The sequence below is a fragment of the Lygodium microphyllum genome, chromosome 14, assembly GCF_053477565.2.
Source record: "Lygodium microphyllum isolate KBCC chromosome 14, Lygodium_microphyllum_v1.1.10, whole genome shotgun sequence".
NCBI lineage: Eukaryota > Viridiplantae > Streptophyta > Polypodiopsida > Schizaeales > Lygodiaceae > Lygodium > Lygodium microphyllum.
In genome coordinates, this window is record NC_141148.1 from 24,063,371 (window position 1) to 24,081,421 (window position 18,051).

The 18,051-nt window shown below is 39.1% G+C and overlaps 1 protein-coding gene across 1 annotated transcript; it reads left to right on the plus strand.

Moving 5' to 3' along the window:
• The first annotated feature begins 893 nt into the window (after positions 1-893).
• Positions 894-17,173, plus strand: LOC148025422 (V-type proton ATPase subunit d2). Its single transcript, XM_087692549.1, has 10 exons — positions 894-1,273; positions 11,641-11,761; positions 15,095-15,202; positions 15,328-15,430; positions 15,855-15,935; positions 16,015-16,100; positions 16,293-16,352; positions 16,435-16,483; positions 16,578-16,712; positions 16,800-17,173. The coding sequence occupies exons 1-10, from the start codon at positions 1,093-1,095 to the stop codon at positions 16,929-16,931; spliced, it is 1,056 nt and encodes a 351-aa protein (XP_087548675.1). The 5' UTR covers positions 894-1,092; the 3' UTR covers positions 16,932-17,173.
• The last annotated feature ends 878 nt before the right edge of the window (positions 17,174-18,051 follow it).

Genomic DNA, 18,051 nt, shown 5'->3' on the forward strand with positions numbered 1-18,051 from the left:
TTGTGCCAAAAGAGCTCAACAAGATAGGTGCATGCTAATGCCAATATGTTGAGCCTCATGCCACCCTAGTTATCACTTGCTACCTCAACATCATATGCAACTTCAAGAGATTACCTTTTGACTAGTCATCTTTGCAACAATCCTATTTATCACAATGGCTTGGTTAGGCAAATGTACTTGCAAGTTGCTACTTTGATTTTGATCCTAACAAACTAGCTTCACTTGCAACTCTCTTAGATGTCAATGCTACTTTTTCTCCTTATGCACAACAATGTTGGTTGTACTATTGTTAAAAAAGAGTGCTCTTCTTTCCCTAGTAGCTAGTTTTACAACAGTATCCCTAGTAAAACATATACTTACTTACTGTGCACTAGCTAGAGTCTCCATCAACAACAATCACTGGATGATCCAATAGGTGTAGAGATAGGGCTTTAGCGTCACTTTACCCTTTTTTGCTTTGACATCAGAGAAATTTTCCAAAAAACAACCCACAAAGCTAAAAAAGATAAATAGAAAAGTTAAGTAAAAATATGAACGTGATTTAACAAGTCTAAAATCAGCTACTCAACTCAAGTCATTGAGGGGTTTTTAAAAATTGGACTGAAAAAGAGATCCACAGTTCGTAACTTGAAAAGCGAGCCCTTACTTGAAGAGAGCGAGCCACTTAACTCCAGTAAAGCACGGGTAATTTTTTGGGGGGCAGGCACAACCTTGCCACCCCTATATACCTTAGAGGACAATGCTAACAAAATGCGTGCTGTATCAAAAACTCATATTTCGCTTTTAAGATTAGTCTTAAAAATTACCACGGGCTATTTTTGTCCGGTGTGAAAAAAGCCAAGTAAGGGTGCCAAGCTGTCACTCAGCAGAAAAATATTGCAAATCATCAACTGCGCCATCATCGATTTAATTTCGAATCGCCTCTCTTTCTCTGATCCGACCAATTTCTTTCTACTTCTATTTCTTCCTCCCCGGCCCGCCCTCCTTGTCGTCTATCAACGGATCTACTCTAAGAAGGCTTGCGTGGAGAGAGAGAGAGAGAGGGAGGCCATCGGTCGGATCTCCGAAGTTGCCTTATCGACAGAGCGAATCATGTACGGCTTCGAGGCCTTGACCTTCAACATCCATGGCGGGTACCTGGAAGCCATCGTCCGTGGCTATCGGTCAGGTCTCCTCACAACCATCGATTACAATAACCTTTGCCAGTGCGAGACCTTGGACGACATCAAGATGCATCTCGCCGCCACAGAATACGGCCCTTACCTCCAAAACGGTACGCGTTTACCTTCCTTCCTGTGGAGGTTCTGTTCTAGGAAGGGAACCCTAAATTCGACCCCAGATGATTGCTCTGAGTGATTGGAAGATCAAATTTGCCATATAGAGCAAAATATGAGATCCAGTACAGTGAGCGGTTTGTGGAATGCTTTCAATCATTTCGAATTTTTGGCTCTAACACATTCTCGCAGTGATTCGGACTTCAATTGCCGCAGTCTTAAGTATTCGCATTTCTCATTTTGTCTTCTTAGCCTCTCGATCGGGTTCAGACACGTTAAAATACTGGCATTTCTAGTGGATCAATGTATTCCATCAGGTGAATGCTTAAGCCGATGCAACAATAATAAGCAGTGAACAATGTAGCATGCAAACATCCGTTGACATATAGAATAGGTACAGACAAGGCTTTTGAAACCTATAAGGCCTTATAAAAAGCAGTTTTCAGTACCTAAGTTTCAAAGCCTTCGTGACATCTTTCTTGCAAGAGGAAACCTCAAAATATCCGGCAGAAGTACCTACCGTGTTCACATCCATGTCCCCATCATGAAAATAGCATTCAGAAACATCAGAATTGAATTTTTTCAATCTCTCTGTCCAGCCATCATTTCAGGAACAGAAGTCAGTTGATCAAGGTTGCCCACTAGATCTCCTCAGGAAACCACACACAAGAAGCAATGTTTTTGCATTGTGAGTCTATAAATTAAGTCATGTGTATGGTGTTCATAATATCTTTACCTGCTAGAAAGGATAAAGGCTCTTTTTGGTATGAAGAAAGTTGAAAGCTTGCTTTAAAATGAAAAATCTTCATCTTTTGGCAAATTAAACAAGATTGCACATATTTGTGGGCATCCATTCCCATCTTGAATAGTAGAAGTGCCTCTGTCACTTCTTCAAGTCTATTGTAGATGCCCTTGTGACCTTTGTAAAAGGTGCCATAGAAAGTAAAGAGAGAGAAACTCTTCTAAGTTGAGCACAACCAAAGATGCTTTGGTCATCCTATTGTGATGGCGATGTATCCATTCAATGTCAAGAATGGTGGTAGTGTATATATTAGGCTGAAGATTGATCATTGGTTCTCGTAAGTGTAAAGAAGATAAGAACATGCACGTGTTAGTACTCAAAGATCCTAAAGTTTTTTCAAATTAAAGAGGGAGTATTTATGTAAATGAAGAAGCAAACTTCTAATTAATAGTTTGCTTTCAGAAAAGCATCAAGAATGTAGTTTATACAATAAAAATGAATGAAATAGGCTATAGTGCTTTTAGCATAGGAAGTATTTTGTGATGTCCCTTTGAATCACAAATGCTTAAATCATTTCTATAGAATGACAAGTGGGACTTCGAAATGAATTATTTGCTTGTGGAATGGCATGATTTGACTAAAGAAAAGAAAAGGGCTATGTGAATGACATAATTTGACATTGAGACAAGTAACTAGTTTCTTGGGATTATGCTTTTGCTTTGAGAGACTTCGGTTAGATTGCACCTGCATTGCATGATTAAAATGGAAATGTTCCAAGTTCTAATCAATGAAGATTTGAGAAGGAATTTATGGCTTTTGTTGAAGCATGCAATATGCATGGACAAGTTTGTCATTTTTGTTTGACATCAAATGTTTAGAAGTGCATTGTAAACTTCACATGCTATATCAATGCGATTTTAAATGAAGGATATACCATAGCTCTGAAGCGATAAGTGGTTGATAATGATTTGGGGACATGCAAAGTAGAATTATTACTTCAATTTATGTTGTCACAACATAGACATATTGTGTTCTAGGGGCATACTTAATTATCAAAGATAAATCATTGAAATTTGGGTATTTCTATTCATAGAAAGAATACAGGTTGCGCAAACATTTTATGCATATTTGTTTTCCAGATCATGCCAAACTGAAATGTATAGTTTCAGTGTTGTAGTGAAGCCCATACTCATTTGCATACATCTCATAGTGGCTAGCACACTAAATAGTGACCTCATGGTAGACGTACTGTGAGCACAGTACCTTGGATGCATGCTAAATACATTTGAGATCCACAATATATGAGAGTTGTCCAAAATTGGAGGAGTGGAAGTGCTACCTCTCCCCTGACTATTAGGCAGTGCTCTAGACCCTTGCTTTATTGAACCTAATTGAGCTCGAACCAATGTGGACCCTAATTGAAGGCATCTAGGTAAAGTTGCAATAACTAAGTGTTAAGAGTCTTGTGTATTGTATGTGACAGATTTCAATCTGCTGGTGATGGAGATTGCTCTCGGGGTTGCCGGAGATTGAGATCCTCAAGGTGGAGACATACGCAGATATTTTCTTTGCACCCATGTATAATTTTGCATCCCTATACATCATTCTTCACTGTAGATTTTTTGCGTTTCACTATCTCTTTCTCTCTCTCTCTTCTCTTTGTGTCCACTCTTTGTCATGGTCATTCGCTTCCGCATTGCTTCACTCTGACATGGTATCAGAGCATTGAAGGATTGACCTAGGGTGGATCTATCTGAAGAGGAGTTTTCAGTGCGACACAAGGCTGCATTTTCAGCGTTCAAGTGCGAGCAGGTGGGCTGCGCATTAGAACAAGGCTAAGAGAAGAAAGAAGCATGTGTTTTTGGCCTTCAAGGGCAGATTTTACATTTTCATCGCCTCCTGTGGGTGAAGAAGGAATGGGACGAGCGAACCTTAGCCCTAGGAGGCTGTATTTTTAGAGTTAGAGGGGGTTGTTTTTTGTGTTTTGTGGAGGCATTGTAGGTAAAGGTGTCTTCTGAGGCCGAGACAGAGTTTCAGGTGATCATGGATTGGAAGGTGCCTGTTCTACCGGCTCTTCCTTCAGATAAAAAAGCTCGATGGTGAGAACTACGGCATTTGGCGGGTTTTGATGCTTGCCATATTGGAGTCCTATGATTTGGCGGAGCTTGTTACGGAGGTTATCAACCGTTGTTCTTCGCGAGACAAGTCCAAACTCTCTTCTAGTGAGAAAGTGGAATTGGCAAAGGCTCAGGCACATTGGGATAAACTCAATGCACGCATTCGCTCATTTTTATCTCTCTCATGTACTACAGCTGTTATCTCTCACATAGAGCATTTGATGGTGGCTAGGGAGATATGGTTGGAGTTGGATCAGATGTATGATCGGATGACCGTCATGAAGCGTGTGTCTTTGGAAGTGCAAATGAGGACTATGAGTGTCAATAAGTCATCATCCATGCGGGAGCATATCAACAAGCTAAGGCAGCTTCAAATGCAGGTTTAAAACGCAGGGAAGGTGATCACTTTTGAAGACATGGCAATAATTGTAACCGGTCTATGACTCACATAAAGCGGTAGTTGCTTCAATTAACACCTAGTCTTTTCACACACATAAAAACAGAGACCTCACTCCCTCGCTCAACACTAGATTGGCCCTGAAGACCGGCACCCCTCTTGGTATTTCTTTATCAATTAAAAGATGGAAAGTTACAAAAATGAAATGTTCCAAAATACATAACCTGTGAACAGTTGGTTTTCATCTTTTTTGAGTAAATCCCAGCTGCATAAGGATAGCTCAGCATGACCAGATCAACATCCCTTTTAGGAAAGCATTTTTGGTAACCATAACTCAATGATTCATGTACAAAATTGCAGTCTGCAGAATTCTGAATTCACTATTCTTACTGTCTAGATCTTTGAATTCATTGTTCTTACTGTCCAGCATGTCTAGAAGAACATCCCTTTTAGGAGAGCATTTTCTGTGACCAAAACTCAATTTGCAGATCTCTGAATTCAATATTCTTACTGACCAGCATGTCTAGAACAACATTCCTTTTAGGAAAGCATCATTCCAGCATTAAAACAGCCCCATAAACAGTACTAAATCAGAGGTGAAAAACCCTTTGATGAAATCAGTCCATCATGCAGAGCATTTCCTCTGAGAATAGAGAGAGAGTTGACCAGAGGGAGCAAGCTCTACCTCCGTACATGAGTCAGAGTTGAAGAAGTACTCTCCATAGCTGATGTTCTTGCAGCCATCTGCCCTCAGCTCCTCAAAACTTCATTCTCAGATTTGTCCCTTATGCCTATTACGTTTTTTTTTAATGCTCTCTCTCTCTCTCTCTCTCTCTCTCTCTCTCTTTCTCTTTCTCTTTTGGAAATTTGTGCCACATGGCATACATGTAACAATTTTCCCGTTTAAACCTTCCGGTGTAAAATTCTCCATGTTTGGTGCAAAATTTGACCTTGGCACAGACTAGACAATTAATCCTCGTGCAAAAACGAAGATAATGACATGAATAGATTTTGGGGTCTAAAAATAGTAACTCCCTAAATTTTAGGGATGGTGACCCTTGCATTCCTCAAGTTGTTCTGAGCAACTTTTATCATTGCAACCACATCAAAAAGTGTAATGTGGCTTAGTTACGGTGACTTTTATTCTATGAGCATTCTTACATGTGCATCTTCTGTCTTGGCCAAGCTCATTGTCCTGCATCATCTCCAGTGGCTAAGCACACAGTTCCAAAGCACTGGTATTCTATCCTTCAGTGCCCATTCAATATGGAACTAGTCCTAAGGCTCAGACAAACCATTAGTCCAATTTGTCCCAATGGCTGTCTCTTTTGGCCATGCAAAGCTCTTGGCTTAATCCAAGAGACCTCTGGGGGTAAAAAGCAACAACAACTAAAGAAAAGAAAAACAATATATTTATATAAGTAAATGAGGAAAGCAACTACAAAAAGTATCACCACTTGGTGACAATAACTCTTCTTTTATAGTTATCGCCTTGCTTCAGTGGTTTTTATTCCGCCTTGATTGCTTCAGGGCGGTCTGAGACTCTTCAGTGGGAAGAGCTGGTTACTATGGTCTTGGACCAAGAGGAGTAAGTGAAAGGATCCAATGCTTTGAAGTCTGAAGCTTTGGTTGGTTAATCCTCTTAGAAGAAGGGTAAGGACCAAAAGAAAAAGAATGAAGAAAAATCTAAAAAGGACAAAGACAAGGAGTCTACTTATCACATTTGTGGAAAAACAGGTCACTGGAAGAAGGATTGTCCTGACAAGGAGAATGATAAATCTTCAAAGGATTTCGGAGTGATGGCTTCTCCCTCATCATCAGCTGCTTTTTTCCATTTGGAGGTGGTTGAGAATTCGACTATACCAGCTTTTGATGATGCATTGATTGTCCCATTTAATCGAGAGTGGATTGTTGATAGTGGTGCCTCTAGGCACATGACTCCTTCTTCAGCCAGGTGTTACTCATTTGTGGCCTTCTTATGGTCAGATTCTTATTGGAGATAGTTTGTCTATTCCTATTCAAGGACGAGACAACATTCATCTTATTCTAGATGGGTGTGGTGGTGCCCATGCTTTTGAGGTACTCTATTTGCCGATATTGGGGTATCATCTTCTCTAGGTGCACAAGATTTGTGCACTCGGCCTCTTGGTTGAATTTTATGTGGATTCTTTTTGAATTCTTGATCGAGGATCGAGAGTGGTTCTTTCTTCAGGTTATGAGGATAATGGGGTCTATAAGTTACAGTCTTGTTCTGCATTGACTTCTCTTTTTCTTACCTCTCAAACATAGTCCGAGCTTTGGCATGCTGGGTTTGGTCACCTCAATTAAGAATACCTTCGGAAGGCGTCTAAGGACTAGTTTGTTCGAGGTTTGCCAGATATTGCGGTGAGTCAGCAGCCTTGTGTATCCTGCATCTGTGGGAAGCAAACTCGTGATGTTGTTCCAAGCAAGGCTTCGAAATACCTGGACCAATTTATTGACCACTAATGTCAGTGGTGACATTAGAGACTAGACATTAATTAATTAATTAATACTAGTCTAAGGGCTAATGATTGTTTAAGGATACTTGGAAGACAATTAAATTGGCCTAGCCAATTTAGTTATTGGCAGGTGAAATTAACTTTTTGAACACTAGAATAATTATTAAATTATTTTAAAAATTAACTAATAATCTGAAAATTAATATAGTAAGCTGGATAATGCTAGAAAATGGAATTAGAAGGGTGCCACTTGGCAAAACTTGCCCATGCAAGTAGAAAAAACGTTTTCAGGCATTGATAGGAGTCTATTCCAGCCATTATGAGAAAGAAGGAGGTTGTTAGAGAGCAAGGAGAGGCTGTTGATGTGATTTGCAGCAGCCACCAGGCAGTAGCCCAAGGTCCTTCTGGTGCAGATGATAGTATACAGGAGGGGGTAGCAATTTTTTTGGTGGTCCTAAGTTGTAGGTGACAACTTCCATAGTGGTTTGAGCAAGGCAGCAACAGTTTTTTAGCGTTTCTCGCGATGAAACTCTGAAATCTCTCTCTCTACATCATTCTCTCTTATCCCCTAGTCATCTCTCAAGTTACTTTAGCATTTTCCAGCAATTTGAGCCATTAGAGGAAGAGATTTCAGTTTATCTTTGTTGTAAATCCTAAACCTCGAGATGCATGCTCAAAATTGAGGACCTAGAACTTGAATTCAAGCAGCTGAAATTGAGGAATTTCAGGGAGATTGAAGAGGCCAATCAACCAATATTAGATTTAGGGCTGAATTTGTCTTTCAAGGAGTAGAGTGAAGGCCAATTCATGAGCAAACCAAGGGGCAAATTGGTTTGGAGGCTTGTAGGTTAGTTTTGATAGCAAGAGGTACTTGGATTAGCGGAGGAGATCAAAGGATCTCAATTGTATTCCATCCATTTGCAATAAAAGTTAAAGAAATACCGCAAGGAGTGTCAATTTTGGGATCGGTTCTAGGATCAACAGACTGTCCAATGTCCAAGATTGTATGGTAAAGTGTGCATTTGAATTTTGTGAATTTGTTTGTTGCTGTAATTAGTGCTTAATCAGGTTATTTACCACCCTATCCAAGGAGAAAGGCTGGTTTCACTTTCTTTTATGTTGAATAGTGGTCTCTTTTGTATGTGAATCAATTATTGTACGTATACGATGGCACTATGGCATACCAAAGAGTACTTCACAACCCTCAAGTGGAGCAATGAAGAACTCTTTGTTGTTTTCATATCCTTGAATGTGCAACCTAAGCTTTCCAATGAGTGTTGTGACAGGCTTTGCATGACCCTTGCGTGCCATTTCAACTTCCCTTATGGGTCTTATCTCATCCTCTTTGATGCCCAAATGGGCTGCCATGTCTACAGAGATGAAGTTGGCTTGTGCACCATTATCATAGAATACTGATGTCTGTTGATCTTTGTTTTTGCCCCATGCTCTGCATAATTCTGTAGCATTATCATTAGGTTGATCACTAACAACATCAGGCACCAATCCTTTTGATGTTTTGGGATTCTTTCCCTTAGTATCTCCTTGATTTTTTGATTTTCTAGCTTGATGCCTATTGGGACAATCCTTTGCAATTTTTACCCTATTGTTTACAGATGAAGCATTTAGTTGCAACCATCTATTCCATATGATGTGCCAATGATTTCCAACCCTTTCTTTACTGTTTTGGCCTCTTTTCAGGTTGATTTTCAGATTTGTCCCTTTTCTCAGTCTTAAACAACTTTTTATTCGGGCTTCTCCCCACTCTCTTCGAAGCCCGAATCCTTCTTATGTAGCAAAGCATCAACTGTAGCAACATTCTCTATCAGCTGAGATATACTAGACAGTGGATTTTATGCAAAAATCCCTAATTCCTTTGGCAAGTACCGAGCGATAAGAAGTGACGGGCAGCAATGCATTCCAAAACTTTTTGTGTATTGCTCTAAATTCTTGCCTTCCTTGGCATCAAGCTTATTCCAAGCTGTCACGATGTTCACCTCAAAGATACTTGTCAACCAATTTGAGGCAAACATTTGCTTGAATTGTATCTATGTTGACGGTGTTCTACCTTGCATCAAGAGAGTGGACCACCACTCCAATGCATCCCCCTTCAAGAAAGTGACTGCCTTTCGACGACTGCCTTTCGAATCTTAGAGGATTCAATGAAGTTTTCCCTTGAATAGGCTTCATCAAACAACTGAATGAAAGCTTTTAGTCTATCTTGTGCATCATTGAAGGCCTCAAACTTCACTGCTTTTCCACCCTCATCATAATCTTTTGTTGCCCCTTTGGAAGTCAAGTTGTCATACATTGACTGTTGTAAAAAGGGTGCATTTGTTGTATTTACATCATGGTCAAATCCAAATGAAGCATTTGTACGACCAACACTCATTCCTGGAGCGCCAAGCATTCCGGAGTGTAGATACATTACCAAACATGCCACTTTGTGCCCTAGACATCAAACTAATGCTGCCATACATAGGGTTATGCACATTTCTAACCATACCCGAATATGTTGGGCCTTGTACACCATGCATTGGTTGTTGCATACCACAGGGAGTTGTGTCCTTGTCCAACCATTTTATGAAAAATTGTGCTACCACCAAAGTATCTTGGTTGCCTTATCATTGCATGCATGCTTGGTTGTCCAAAATCCATTGATTGACATTTCCATGTTGGCCTTGCATTTGCACACCTTGCTCCATAGATATCAACTATTTTACTTCATTGGGAGCTTCAAATGAAGGGTTTGGCACTACCTTTGGTGTACCTTGTTGTCTTGAAGGTGTCGAAGATGAATTTTTCTTCTTGCCCTTGCTGTCCTTCTTAGGAGCATTAAAAAATCAAACAAATTGGGGATTCTTTGCCAATTCAGCAAAGAGATTTGTTGTTGTCCTCATTCAATTTGTGAAATGGTTGTCAAATTCCTCTTCTTCTTACTAGTCATTAGTCTCATTTGGCCTTGAAAGCCCTTCGTCTTGTCCAATAGCAACATTTTCAACTTGTTGTCTATCATGTGAGCCTTGTCCAAGATTAGGTATTGCATTTCCTTATTTCCCATGTGAATGTCCATACTGAGAGGCATCAGCATTGCTTGGTTCCATCTCTTTTGTATGGAGACATTGCCGTAATTTCTTAGTTGAGCACAAAAGTCAGCACTAGCACAAAGCTTTGGCTTGCAATCAGGTGTCTTGAGCCCATCAAATCAAAGGATTGAGTGGTATCTCGTGAGTGATATCCCGGCAATGGAACCATGAAACCAGCCTTCCTTCTCGGATAGGGTGATAATACCTGATTAATCATTAAGCACTTAATTATAACAATGAATTAATGAGTATAAACTGAAATGTACACTTTACCTTAATAATCTTAGACTATGGACACCTTGTTGGCCCTAAAATTGGTGCCCCTTTTGGTGTTTCTTTTGCTTCAATTGCTAATGGATTGAATACAAGCCGAGATTCCACAACCTCCTTGGCTGATGCAAAAGCCCTTGTTGTGTCAACAATCAACAAACAAATTGGGCAAATGGCCCCTTGATTTTCATCTAGGACTTGCTCTAATGGAATCCCAATCGGCCAAATGCTGCCTCAAATTTTGAAATCCTTGATAATCCCTTGAATTTGAAGTGCTGTTTTTAGTGTACAATGTCTTTCATTGGTGGCATGGTTCTTGAGATGGCTGCTAAACCCTAATTACTGTTGTTAATTAGGGTGTATGCAGAATTTCTCTTGCTGGCCACCAAATAGCAACCAAGGGTGAATGCTCTATTTATTAGTTGTTACTAATGTGTGGGTTTGTTCTGTTCACTAGTACCAGTTTGCTCCTTTGCCCATATCCTAGTGTGCATTTTTGGAATCTTTTTCATGTATTCTGTTGCATTGTATTGATTCATCAATATAATACAAATAAATTTTGGCGCATCCTTTCCTTTGTGAACTCCGCAAACATTGTTATGGAATTTGTTACTAGGATTCTATGTGGTAATGTGCTGTTAGTAACATTGTATGATGATAATTATGCAATACTCCATACATATGTTTTATTCGGTGTATTCTAAATGCCTTTTGGTATCACACACATGCGCGTGTGTGCACACTTTTTTTTTTTGTTTGTAATCAAGTGGCTACGCTAGGGTTAAGCCACATGCTTTATCAACCTGCTGATTTGGGTCCAAAGCTCCCTTTTTAATCCCTATACTAAATAACCGTGTGGATGTAGGGATTGAGCTCTAGACCATTTGGTAACCAACTGAGCTACACCTGTTTGGTCAAAATCCCTCTGAGACACTAATAAATCCTCCCTCTCTCTCTCTCTCTCTCTCTCGTGGAACCTCTCTTGGGTCACCACACTTTCCACAGGTACATAGGTGCATGTCTGTTGTAGCTGGAGCGAGCATGCTTTTATTGTTTTGGTGGTTTAGTCTTTTGCCTCACGTTTTTTAATCATGGACATTGTAATCAGAACACTGTCCAGCTGTTTTAATTAATTCATGGAAATTTTGGTCAGGCGCAACGATTGATTCAACAGGGCATGGTTGCATCTAGCATTAGCTGCGAATCCTTTTGAATGGATAATTATGTTTTAAGTGGAAATTTAATGCAGTGTACTTATTAAGCTTTGTTTTGCTTAGAGCCTTCTCCACTGCGAACAACTACTGTTGTGGAGAAATGCACACAGAAATTGGTAGATGAGTACAAACATATGCTGATACAGGCTACTGAGCCTTTGTCAACCTTTTTGGAGTATATAACGTAAGAGATTTTCACTATTTTTCTCACAGATTTCAGCATTTCAATTTTCTTGAGCTTCTTGTATTAGATGTTCTCTTTATAAGCACATTTTCCAGGTTTTATAATGCTTTTGTACTTTCTGCTCTTACATATGGACTCTTGCATCTTTATGGCTTGGATGGTGTCGAGGTCTGAATGTAACTTCCTTCTGTGAAACTTTCACCCTCTGATAACGGGAGTTAGAAGCAGGATATTTACAGTTTGGACCTAATGCTCCACAATTTACATCTATCTGTTCACAAACTAACAGACCAATACAGAGAATGACTTGTGAAGTGACATAATAGGCTTAATTCAATTGTTGCCTGGAAGGTAAAAATTCAGGAGTACAAAGAGTCTGGACCTTTGGACTGGTACAATCTGGTAAACAATGTATAGCTTTTTGGATACAAGCGTGGGCCATGCATAAGCAGGCTCTAACATGTCTTGTTGTTTATGGTTAATGAGCTTTCTGAGGCATTTGGATTGGGGTGAATTGCTCGTTGATTATCCTGATGTGGCCTGTTCTAGTTCTCCAGTCATAAGGTGGTGTTAATGGGATCAAGTCATCAGCTGTAAAGTAATTATTTTAATGGATTGGCAGTGCAGTTTCGAAAAATGAACTTGCAGAGTATCTAATTATGGGAGATCTGTGGCATGAAAAATTTCCATCTCAAGGGGATTTATTAACTCATGCATTCTTTCTTGACTACTTTTTATTATGGGGTTGTATTCTTGGCATTTGACCAGTGCATTTAGGTTGTCAATCTCTGATGTTGTAAGACTATAGGTTCAATGAAGGAAGAGTAAGGAAAAGACATCCATACAAGTATTTTGAATGTGTGTTTATGAGTTACTTAAACAGGATCTTTACAGGATTTTCAGGGAGTAGAACTAGTCCATCAAAATAGTCTGAATATCCATTATTAAGTTTTAATGACTATTTGAGAACTTTGGATGGATCCAAGTACATACAAGGACCTATTTTGAATAGTATAAGTTGTCCAAAGCCTTTAGACATTTTGAGAAGAATTTTGTAATTTTGCTCGCATTGACTTGTAGACCAGGGTCATTCTGATCGTTTTGAGTACCTGGGTGACTATATTTCGGAGTTCGTACGACATAGTTATGGCCGAAACAAGTTGCAGCTAGACTTAGGGCCTATAGAAAAACGAAAACATGGAAAACAAAAAGTAAAGGCAAGGAAGGCAAAAGCAAGACTGAAATATCTTGTGTCTTTGATATGAGGACCCAAGCTCGAGTACCAATCGGGTGCCTTAGCCTAGAAAGCTACCCGAATAAGGAGATTGAGCAAAGACTCTACTTGACTTTGGCCTAAACGCTGAAGGTCTCATAGAGAGTAATCATTCTTGTATTGTCAAAGTGAGTTTGAGGGTTTCTCATCATTGTATGGTGCTTGTATTCAGTAATACACAGTATTCTTTGGTGTCTATTCTTCTTGTCTCTCATCTTTCGTCTTGTTTGATCAAGAACCCTTGTGGTTAGTGGCAATTCACGAACCCCCCCAACACCGTGTTGGTACAATCAATGGACAATGTCAATAATCCATGAATCAAAATCCGGGGTTTGTGTCATTCAGCATTATGGTTTCAACATGTTATAATACAAGCTCATTCAATATCAGTCTGGACCAGTAGTGCATGTCGAATGTCAACACAGCATTGCAAACTTATCAAAGATTTTTCCTATTTAGGTACCATCTTGGATGCAAATTGTGTATAATAGGGCTCAATCTTGCTGTCATGGTAAACACACAGTTCTGCACCAGCGGTACAGAAAACTTGTCATTGAGCAACACCGACTCATCATTGAGACAGCCAAGATATTGCTGTGGCTGGTTTTCTAAGATCAGTCTTTTAAGAGCCATTGTAGCTCTGATACTAATGCTACATTCAAAAGCTTGACAGCTAGTCAGAATCCTGATATTGAACTTGGAATGTGTGCTCGACAACTACACGCATAAACTGAAATAAAATTCTGAGAATGGGGATAGTGTAAGAAGAAAGGGTCCATACTATCCTAATGGCAGAGACATGCACAACATGCATCCCCATGTTGCCACAACCACCCCATTGACGGAAAACATAGTGGCGCATTGAACAGGTTCCTGTAAAATTAAATGCAAAACAGAGGCCCAAGTAGTTATACAAAAACAGCACAACTTTAATCAGCCAAATGATCAAGTTCTGAGCTGGAAACACAGCACCCAACACTTTGGTTGCCTAAAAGATGCAGTTGCAGCCAACAATAATTCTTACTATGTAGTGACTTTATTAATGTCCTATGCAAGTGCCAATGTGGATGCATGAGGGATGGAGGGGGACTGGAGGCAGGAGGGAGGAAGGTAGAATATAGATTATTCCATTCAGTTGAGTTGAAACATTATGGTACACCAGCAAGATTGATTGTCAAGTCCACCTTTCTTTAGAAACTTATTCCCTTCATTTCCTATTTCTTTTCTTCTGGTGGGTTCAGGTTTTCATGTCTTTAGGGTCACATGAGAAGTTCACACACACAATTAAGTTTCCTTCATTTCCTATTTCTTTCCTTCTGGTAGGTTTAGGTTTTCACGTCTTCAGGGTCACATGAGAAGTTCACACACACAAATTACACTCTCACTCTTGTCAGGGTATGTTCAGATATAAATATGATAATATAAAAAGACCATTACATTCAAGATGTGATAATGAGGTGGTTGGGGGACTGGAAAATAAGCTAGAAATTCTAAAAGCAAGACTAGCAAGCTGGAATGGAGGGGATATAACCTATACAAGTTTACCAGATAGAAGAACATGAAAGATACTAGGAGCATGTTATGTGTTTAGTTTAATTCACTCCTGATCAGATGGATTGAAGGGAGTTTATATGTAAGTCAAGCTGGAATTCATAGGTGAAGTCTTATATGCTTAACCACTATTGCAAATGAAAGCAGTGCCTATTTTGGCAAGTTTAACTATATTATCTAAGGATTTGTGTGATCTTTCTTTTAAACTTACAAGTTACAATTTTTTGTAAATGGACTTTGGGGAACTAGGTCAGTCAAATATATTATTTCAAACGTAAAAGATGTTGTGTTACATTGGGTACCGCCAACGAGATTACAGATGTAAATGAGAATATATTCCTTTATTTAGCTTACCACCAACGTGATTAGTGATGTAAATGAGAATTTATTTAGCTGTTCTTTCCCTGTCTGAGGGAGGGGATTTGGTCAAAAGTTGTTTTTGCTCTTAGATATGTTTTCTAACAGGCTTCCAATTTTATAAGTCTTCTTGTTGAATGCTTTTTGTTCAGATATGGTCATATGATTGATAACATTGTGCTAATTGTTACCGGGACACTTCATGAGAGGGATGTCCATGAATTACTGGAAAAGTGTCATCCTTTAGGGATGTTTGACAGGTACAAACTGAGTCAAGTATTGGTCATAGACAATTTAAGTGTATTTTTGTTTTCAATATATGAGTTGTAGGACAAGTTTAAATATCACATTTTTTTGGTCTATGAGTTGTACTCGTGTAATGCAGCATAGCAACTTTAGCAGTGGCGCAAAATATGAGAGAGTTATATCGCCTTGTGCTTATAGACACTCCTTTGGCTCCTTACTTTTCAGAGTGCATAACCTCTGAGGTATGTATGGCAAAGCATTGCTTCTTGCCTTTTAGACCTTTTTTTTTGGAAGACCTGTGATCTTTAGTTCCATCTTAGCTGTTAAATGAGCTTTCATAGCTTGAATGTTTTGAACCTGTATCAGTATAAAATAATGCAGCTTATGTTCATGTATTTGGAAAGGTTTGAGATTTACACGTCCTTGTGGCTCTTAGCTTCTGAGGGACCATGAAAAATGAATTTTGGAATTTAAAACCTGGCAGATGCTAATTGTGTGCATGTGCATGCCTACATGCAGTTTGTACTAATCCTAGGACAGTATGCCAAAACTCAATATTGCATTGACTACACCCTATGTAGTAATCTTCAGCATTGCTCTGACTACATTTGTTGTAACCATGTTTGCTTTTACATTTGGACATAATGTTGAGGCATGGTGGTGCAGGATCTGGATGAAATGAATATAGAGATCATGCGGAATACTCTCTATAAAGCTTACCTAGAAGACTTTTATAGATTCTGCAAGGTAAGCACTTCTATAATTAGGCTAACTGTGTTTTCTGCAGCTGTGAATATTAACCATATCATTCAATCCATGCTTTCAGAAACTTGGTGGAGCAACCTCAGAAATTATGTGTGATCTGCTGGCATTTGAAGCTGACCGCAGGGCCATCAATATAACTATTAACAGGTAGTAAAATCTTATCTGACTTTCTGCTAAGTCTGCTGGAATCTGTGGCACACAGTCTTGCTCTATATGCTGCTATACAGTAACAGAGTTCCATGGTGATCTACTCTTTTTTAACATTCTTGATTTTTGATGGCTCATATTGTAGCCTTATTGAGTATTTGCTTTCTTAAATTTTCTGCATTTCTGGTGTAGCATTGGTACAGAGCTCACTAGGGATGACAGGCGGAAACTGTTTTCTGATTTTGGGCTATTGTGAGTACACTCTATAGTCAAGACTTGATGTGTTCTGCTTTAATATGTGGCTGGGTGCTAACATAGGTGTTCTTTTATCTAGATATCCTTATGGGCATGAAGAGCTTGCTATATGTGAAGACCTTGATCAGGTTAATGTTTGCTTAAACTATTTTTATCTAACTGAGCCTGTTGCAGATTTTTGAAGCTATTATTAACGACTCAATTAATATAATTTTGTAATAGGTCCGATCTGTTATGGAGAAATATCCCACATATAATTCAATTTTTTCCAAGCTTGCGTATGGTGAAAGCCAAATGCTGGACAAGGCTTTTTATGAGGAAGAAGTTAAGAGACTCTGCCTATCCTTTGAACAGCAGGTATGATTGAAGTACAATGGTTAATTCATAGGAATGTCTTGGATCAGTTCTGAATTACTAACATGGTGTCTCCCATTTGTTATACAGTTCCATTATGCAGTCTTTTTTGCCTATGTACGACTGCGAGAACAAGAGATCAGGAACCTGATGTGGATATCGGAGTGTGTTGCTCAAAATCAGAAGTCGCGTATTCATGACGGAATTGTATACATATTCTAGAAGCAGCACACACTCAAATTGCTCATTTGCCACATTCCATTGCTTGGCTGTGGGTTGCTGTTGCCATGCCAGCAGTCCAGATTTTTGGAACATGAGATAAATCTTTTGGAGGCCTTAGTGCTTGTAAAATTGGGTGCAGTGAGATTTATCATTCATGTATTACCTATTCTGTTTCTGAATGATATCGCATTCTTATTCCTCTTCTACTCGAGTATCTATGACTTCATGTTATTGGGTTAGAATGAGATATCTTGCAAGGTCTATACAAACGCAAAGTGCCTCAACTCACATGACTTTCTTATGAGGCCTTGTGTTTACTTGTCCATGTCATGTAGCATGCAACTCATGTATCATGCTGTGCATCTCCCCATCAATAAATTATATGAGACTGTCACCTTCACGCTTTCATTTTGTCAATTGTTCAATTTGAACACGCAGGCCTTTTTTAATTTACAATGCCAATTTATAATATGGTCTCTATCAAGCAACCTATTAAGGATCAGAGATGCCTTAGAAGAATTTGCCTATGTATCTGGATTCTGCCTTCTTCAATTATCTGTTTGCGCAAATGTTCATGGTGATGAATGCCCTAGTGTCATCCCATGAAGTAATAAGGCTGCAGTTCAGTTGTTGTGCAGAGAACTCCCATGGTGTACTCATTATAAGAAAGGATTGCCAAGGTGGCTAAATTGAATTAACAGCTCCACAATGTGATTGCATGAAATCTCAGGAGCTTGTGAGAGCGAATAGGGTGTGAATAAGCATAAAGTATTATCCTAGCCTGTTGCTAACTCATCCTGAAAGTGAATTATTCTTTAATAGCTGAAGGCAACTTGTATGCTGTTGAGAGTAAGTGAAAAAAAAAGAGTGAATGACAATGTCTTGTATGTTGTCTAGGTTGCTTCGTTTGTTTTTTCATTGTTTGTATGGCTAGAGCTTGAAAACATGATAAATGGGTTATGTTGAGACTCAAAGCAATCGAACAACTTTCATTGACAAAATCAAAGACAGGTTAGAATTTCAAGACTGTGTTTTGTAGTCAGAAGCTTGCCATCTTTATGAACAATTGCTTTTTTAGCTTTCCTTCTCAACATCTTGGGTGATGTGGAAAACAGTGTTT

Excerpts from the sequence above, each read along its gene's own strand:
- LOC148025422 (XM_087692549.1), top strand. The coding sequence starts at position 1,093 with ATGTACGGCTTCGAGGCCTTGACCTTCAACATCCATGGCGGGTACCTG. Across the intron at positions 11,762-15,094 it reads ACCTTTTTGGAGTATATAAC|ATATGGTCATATGATTGATA; the intron begins GTAAGAGATTTT and ends CTTTTTGTTCAG. Across the intron at positions 15,936-16,014 it reads ACTTTTATAGATTCTGCAAG|AAACTTGGTGGAGCAACCTC; the intron begins GTAAGCACTTCT and ends CCATGCTTTCAG.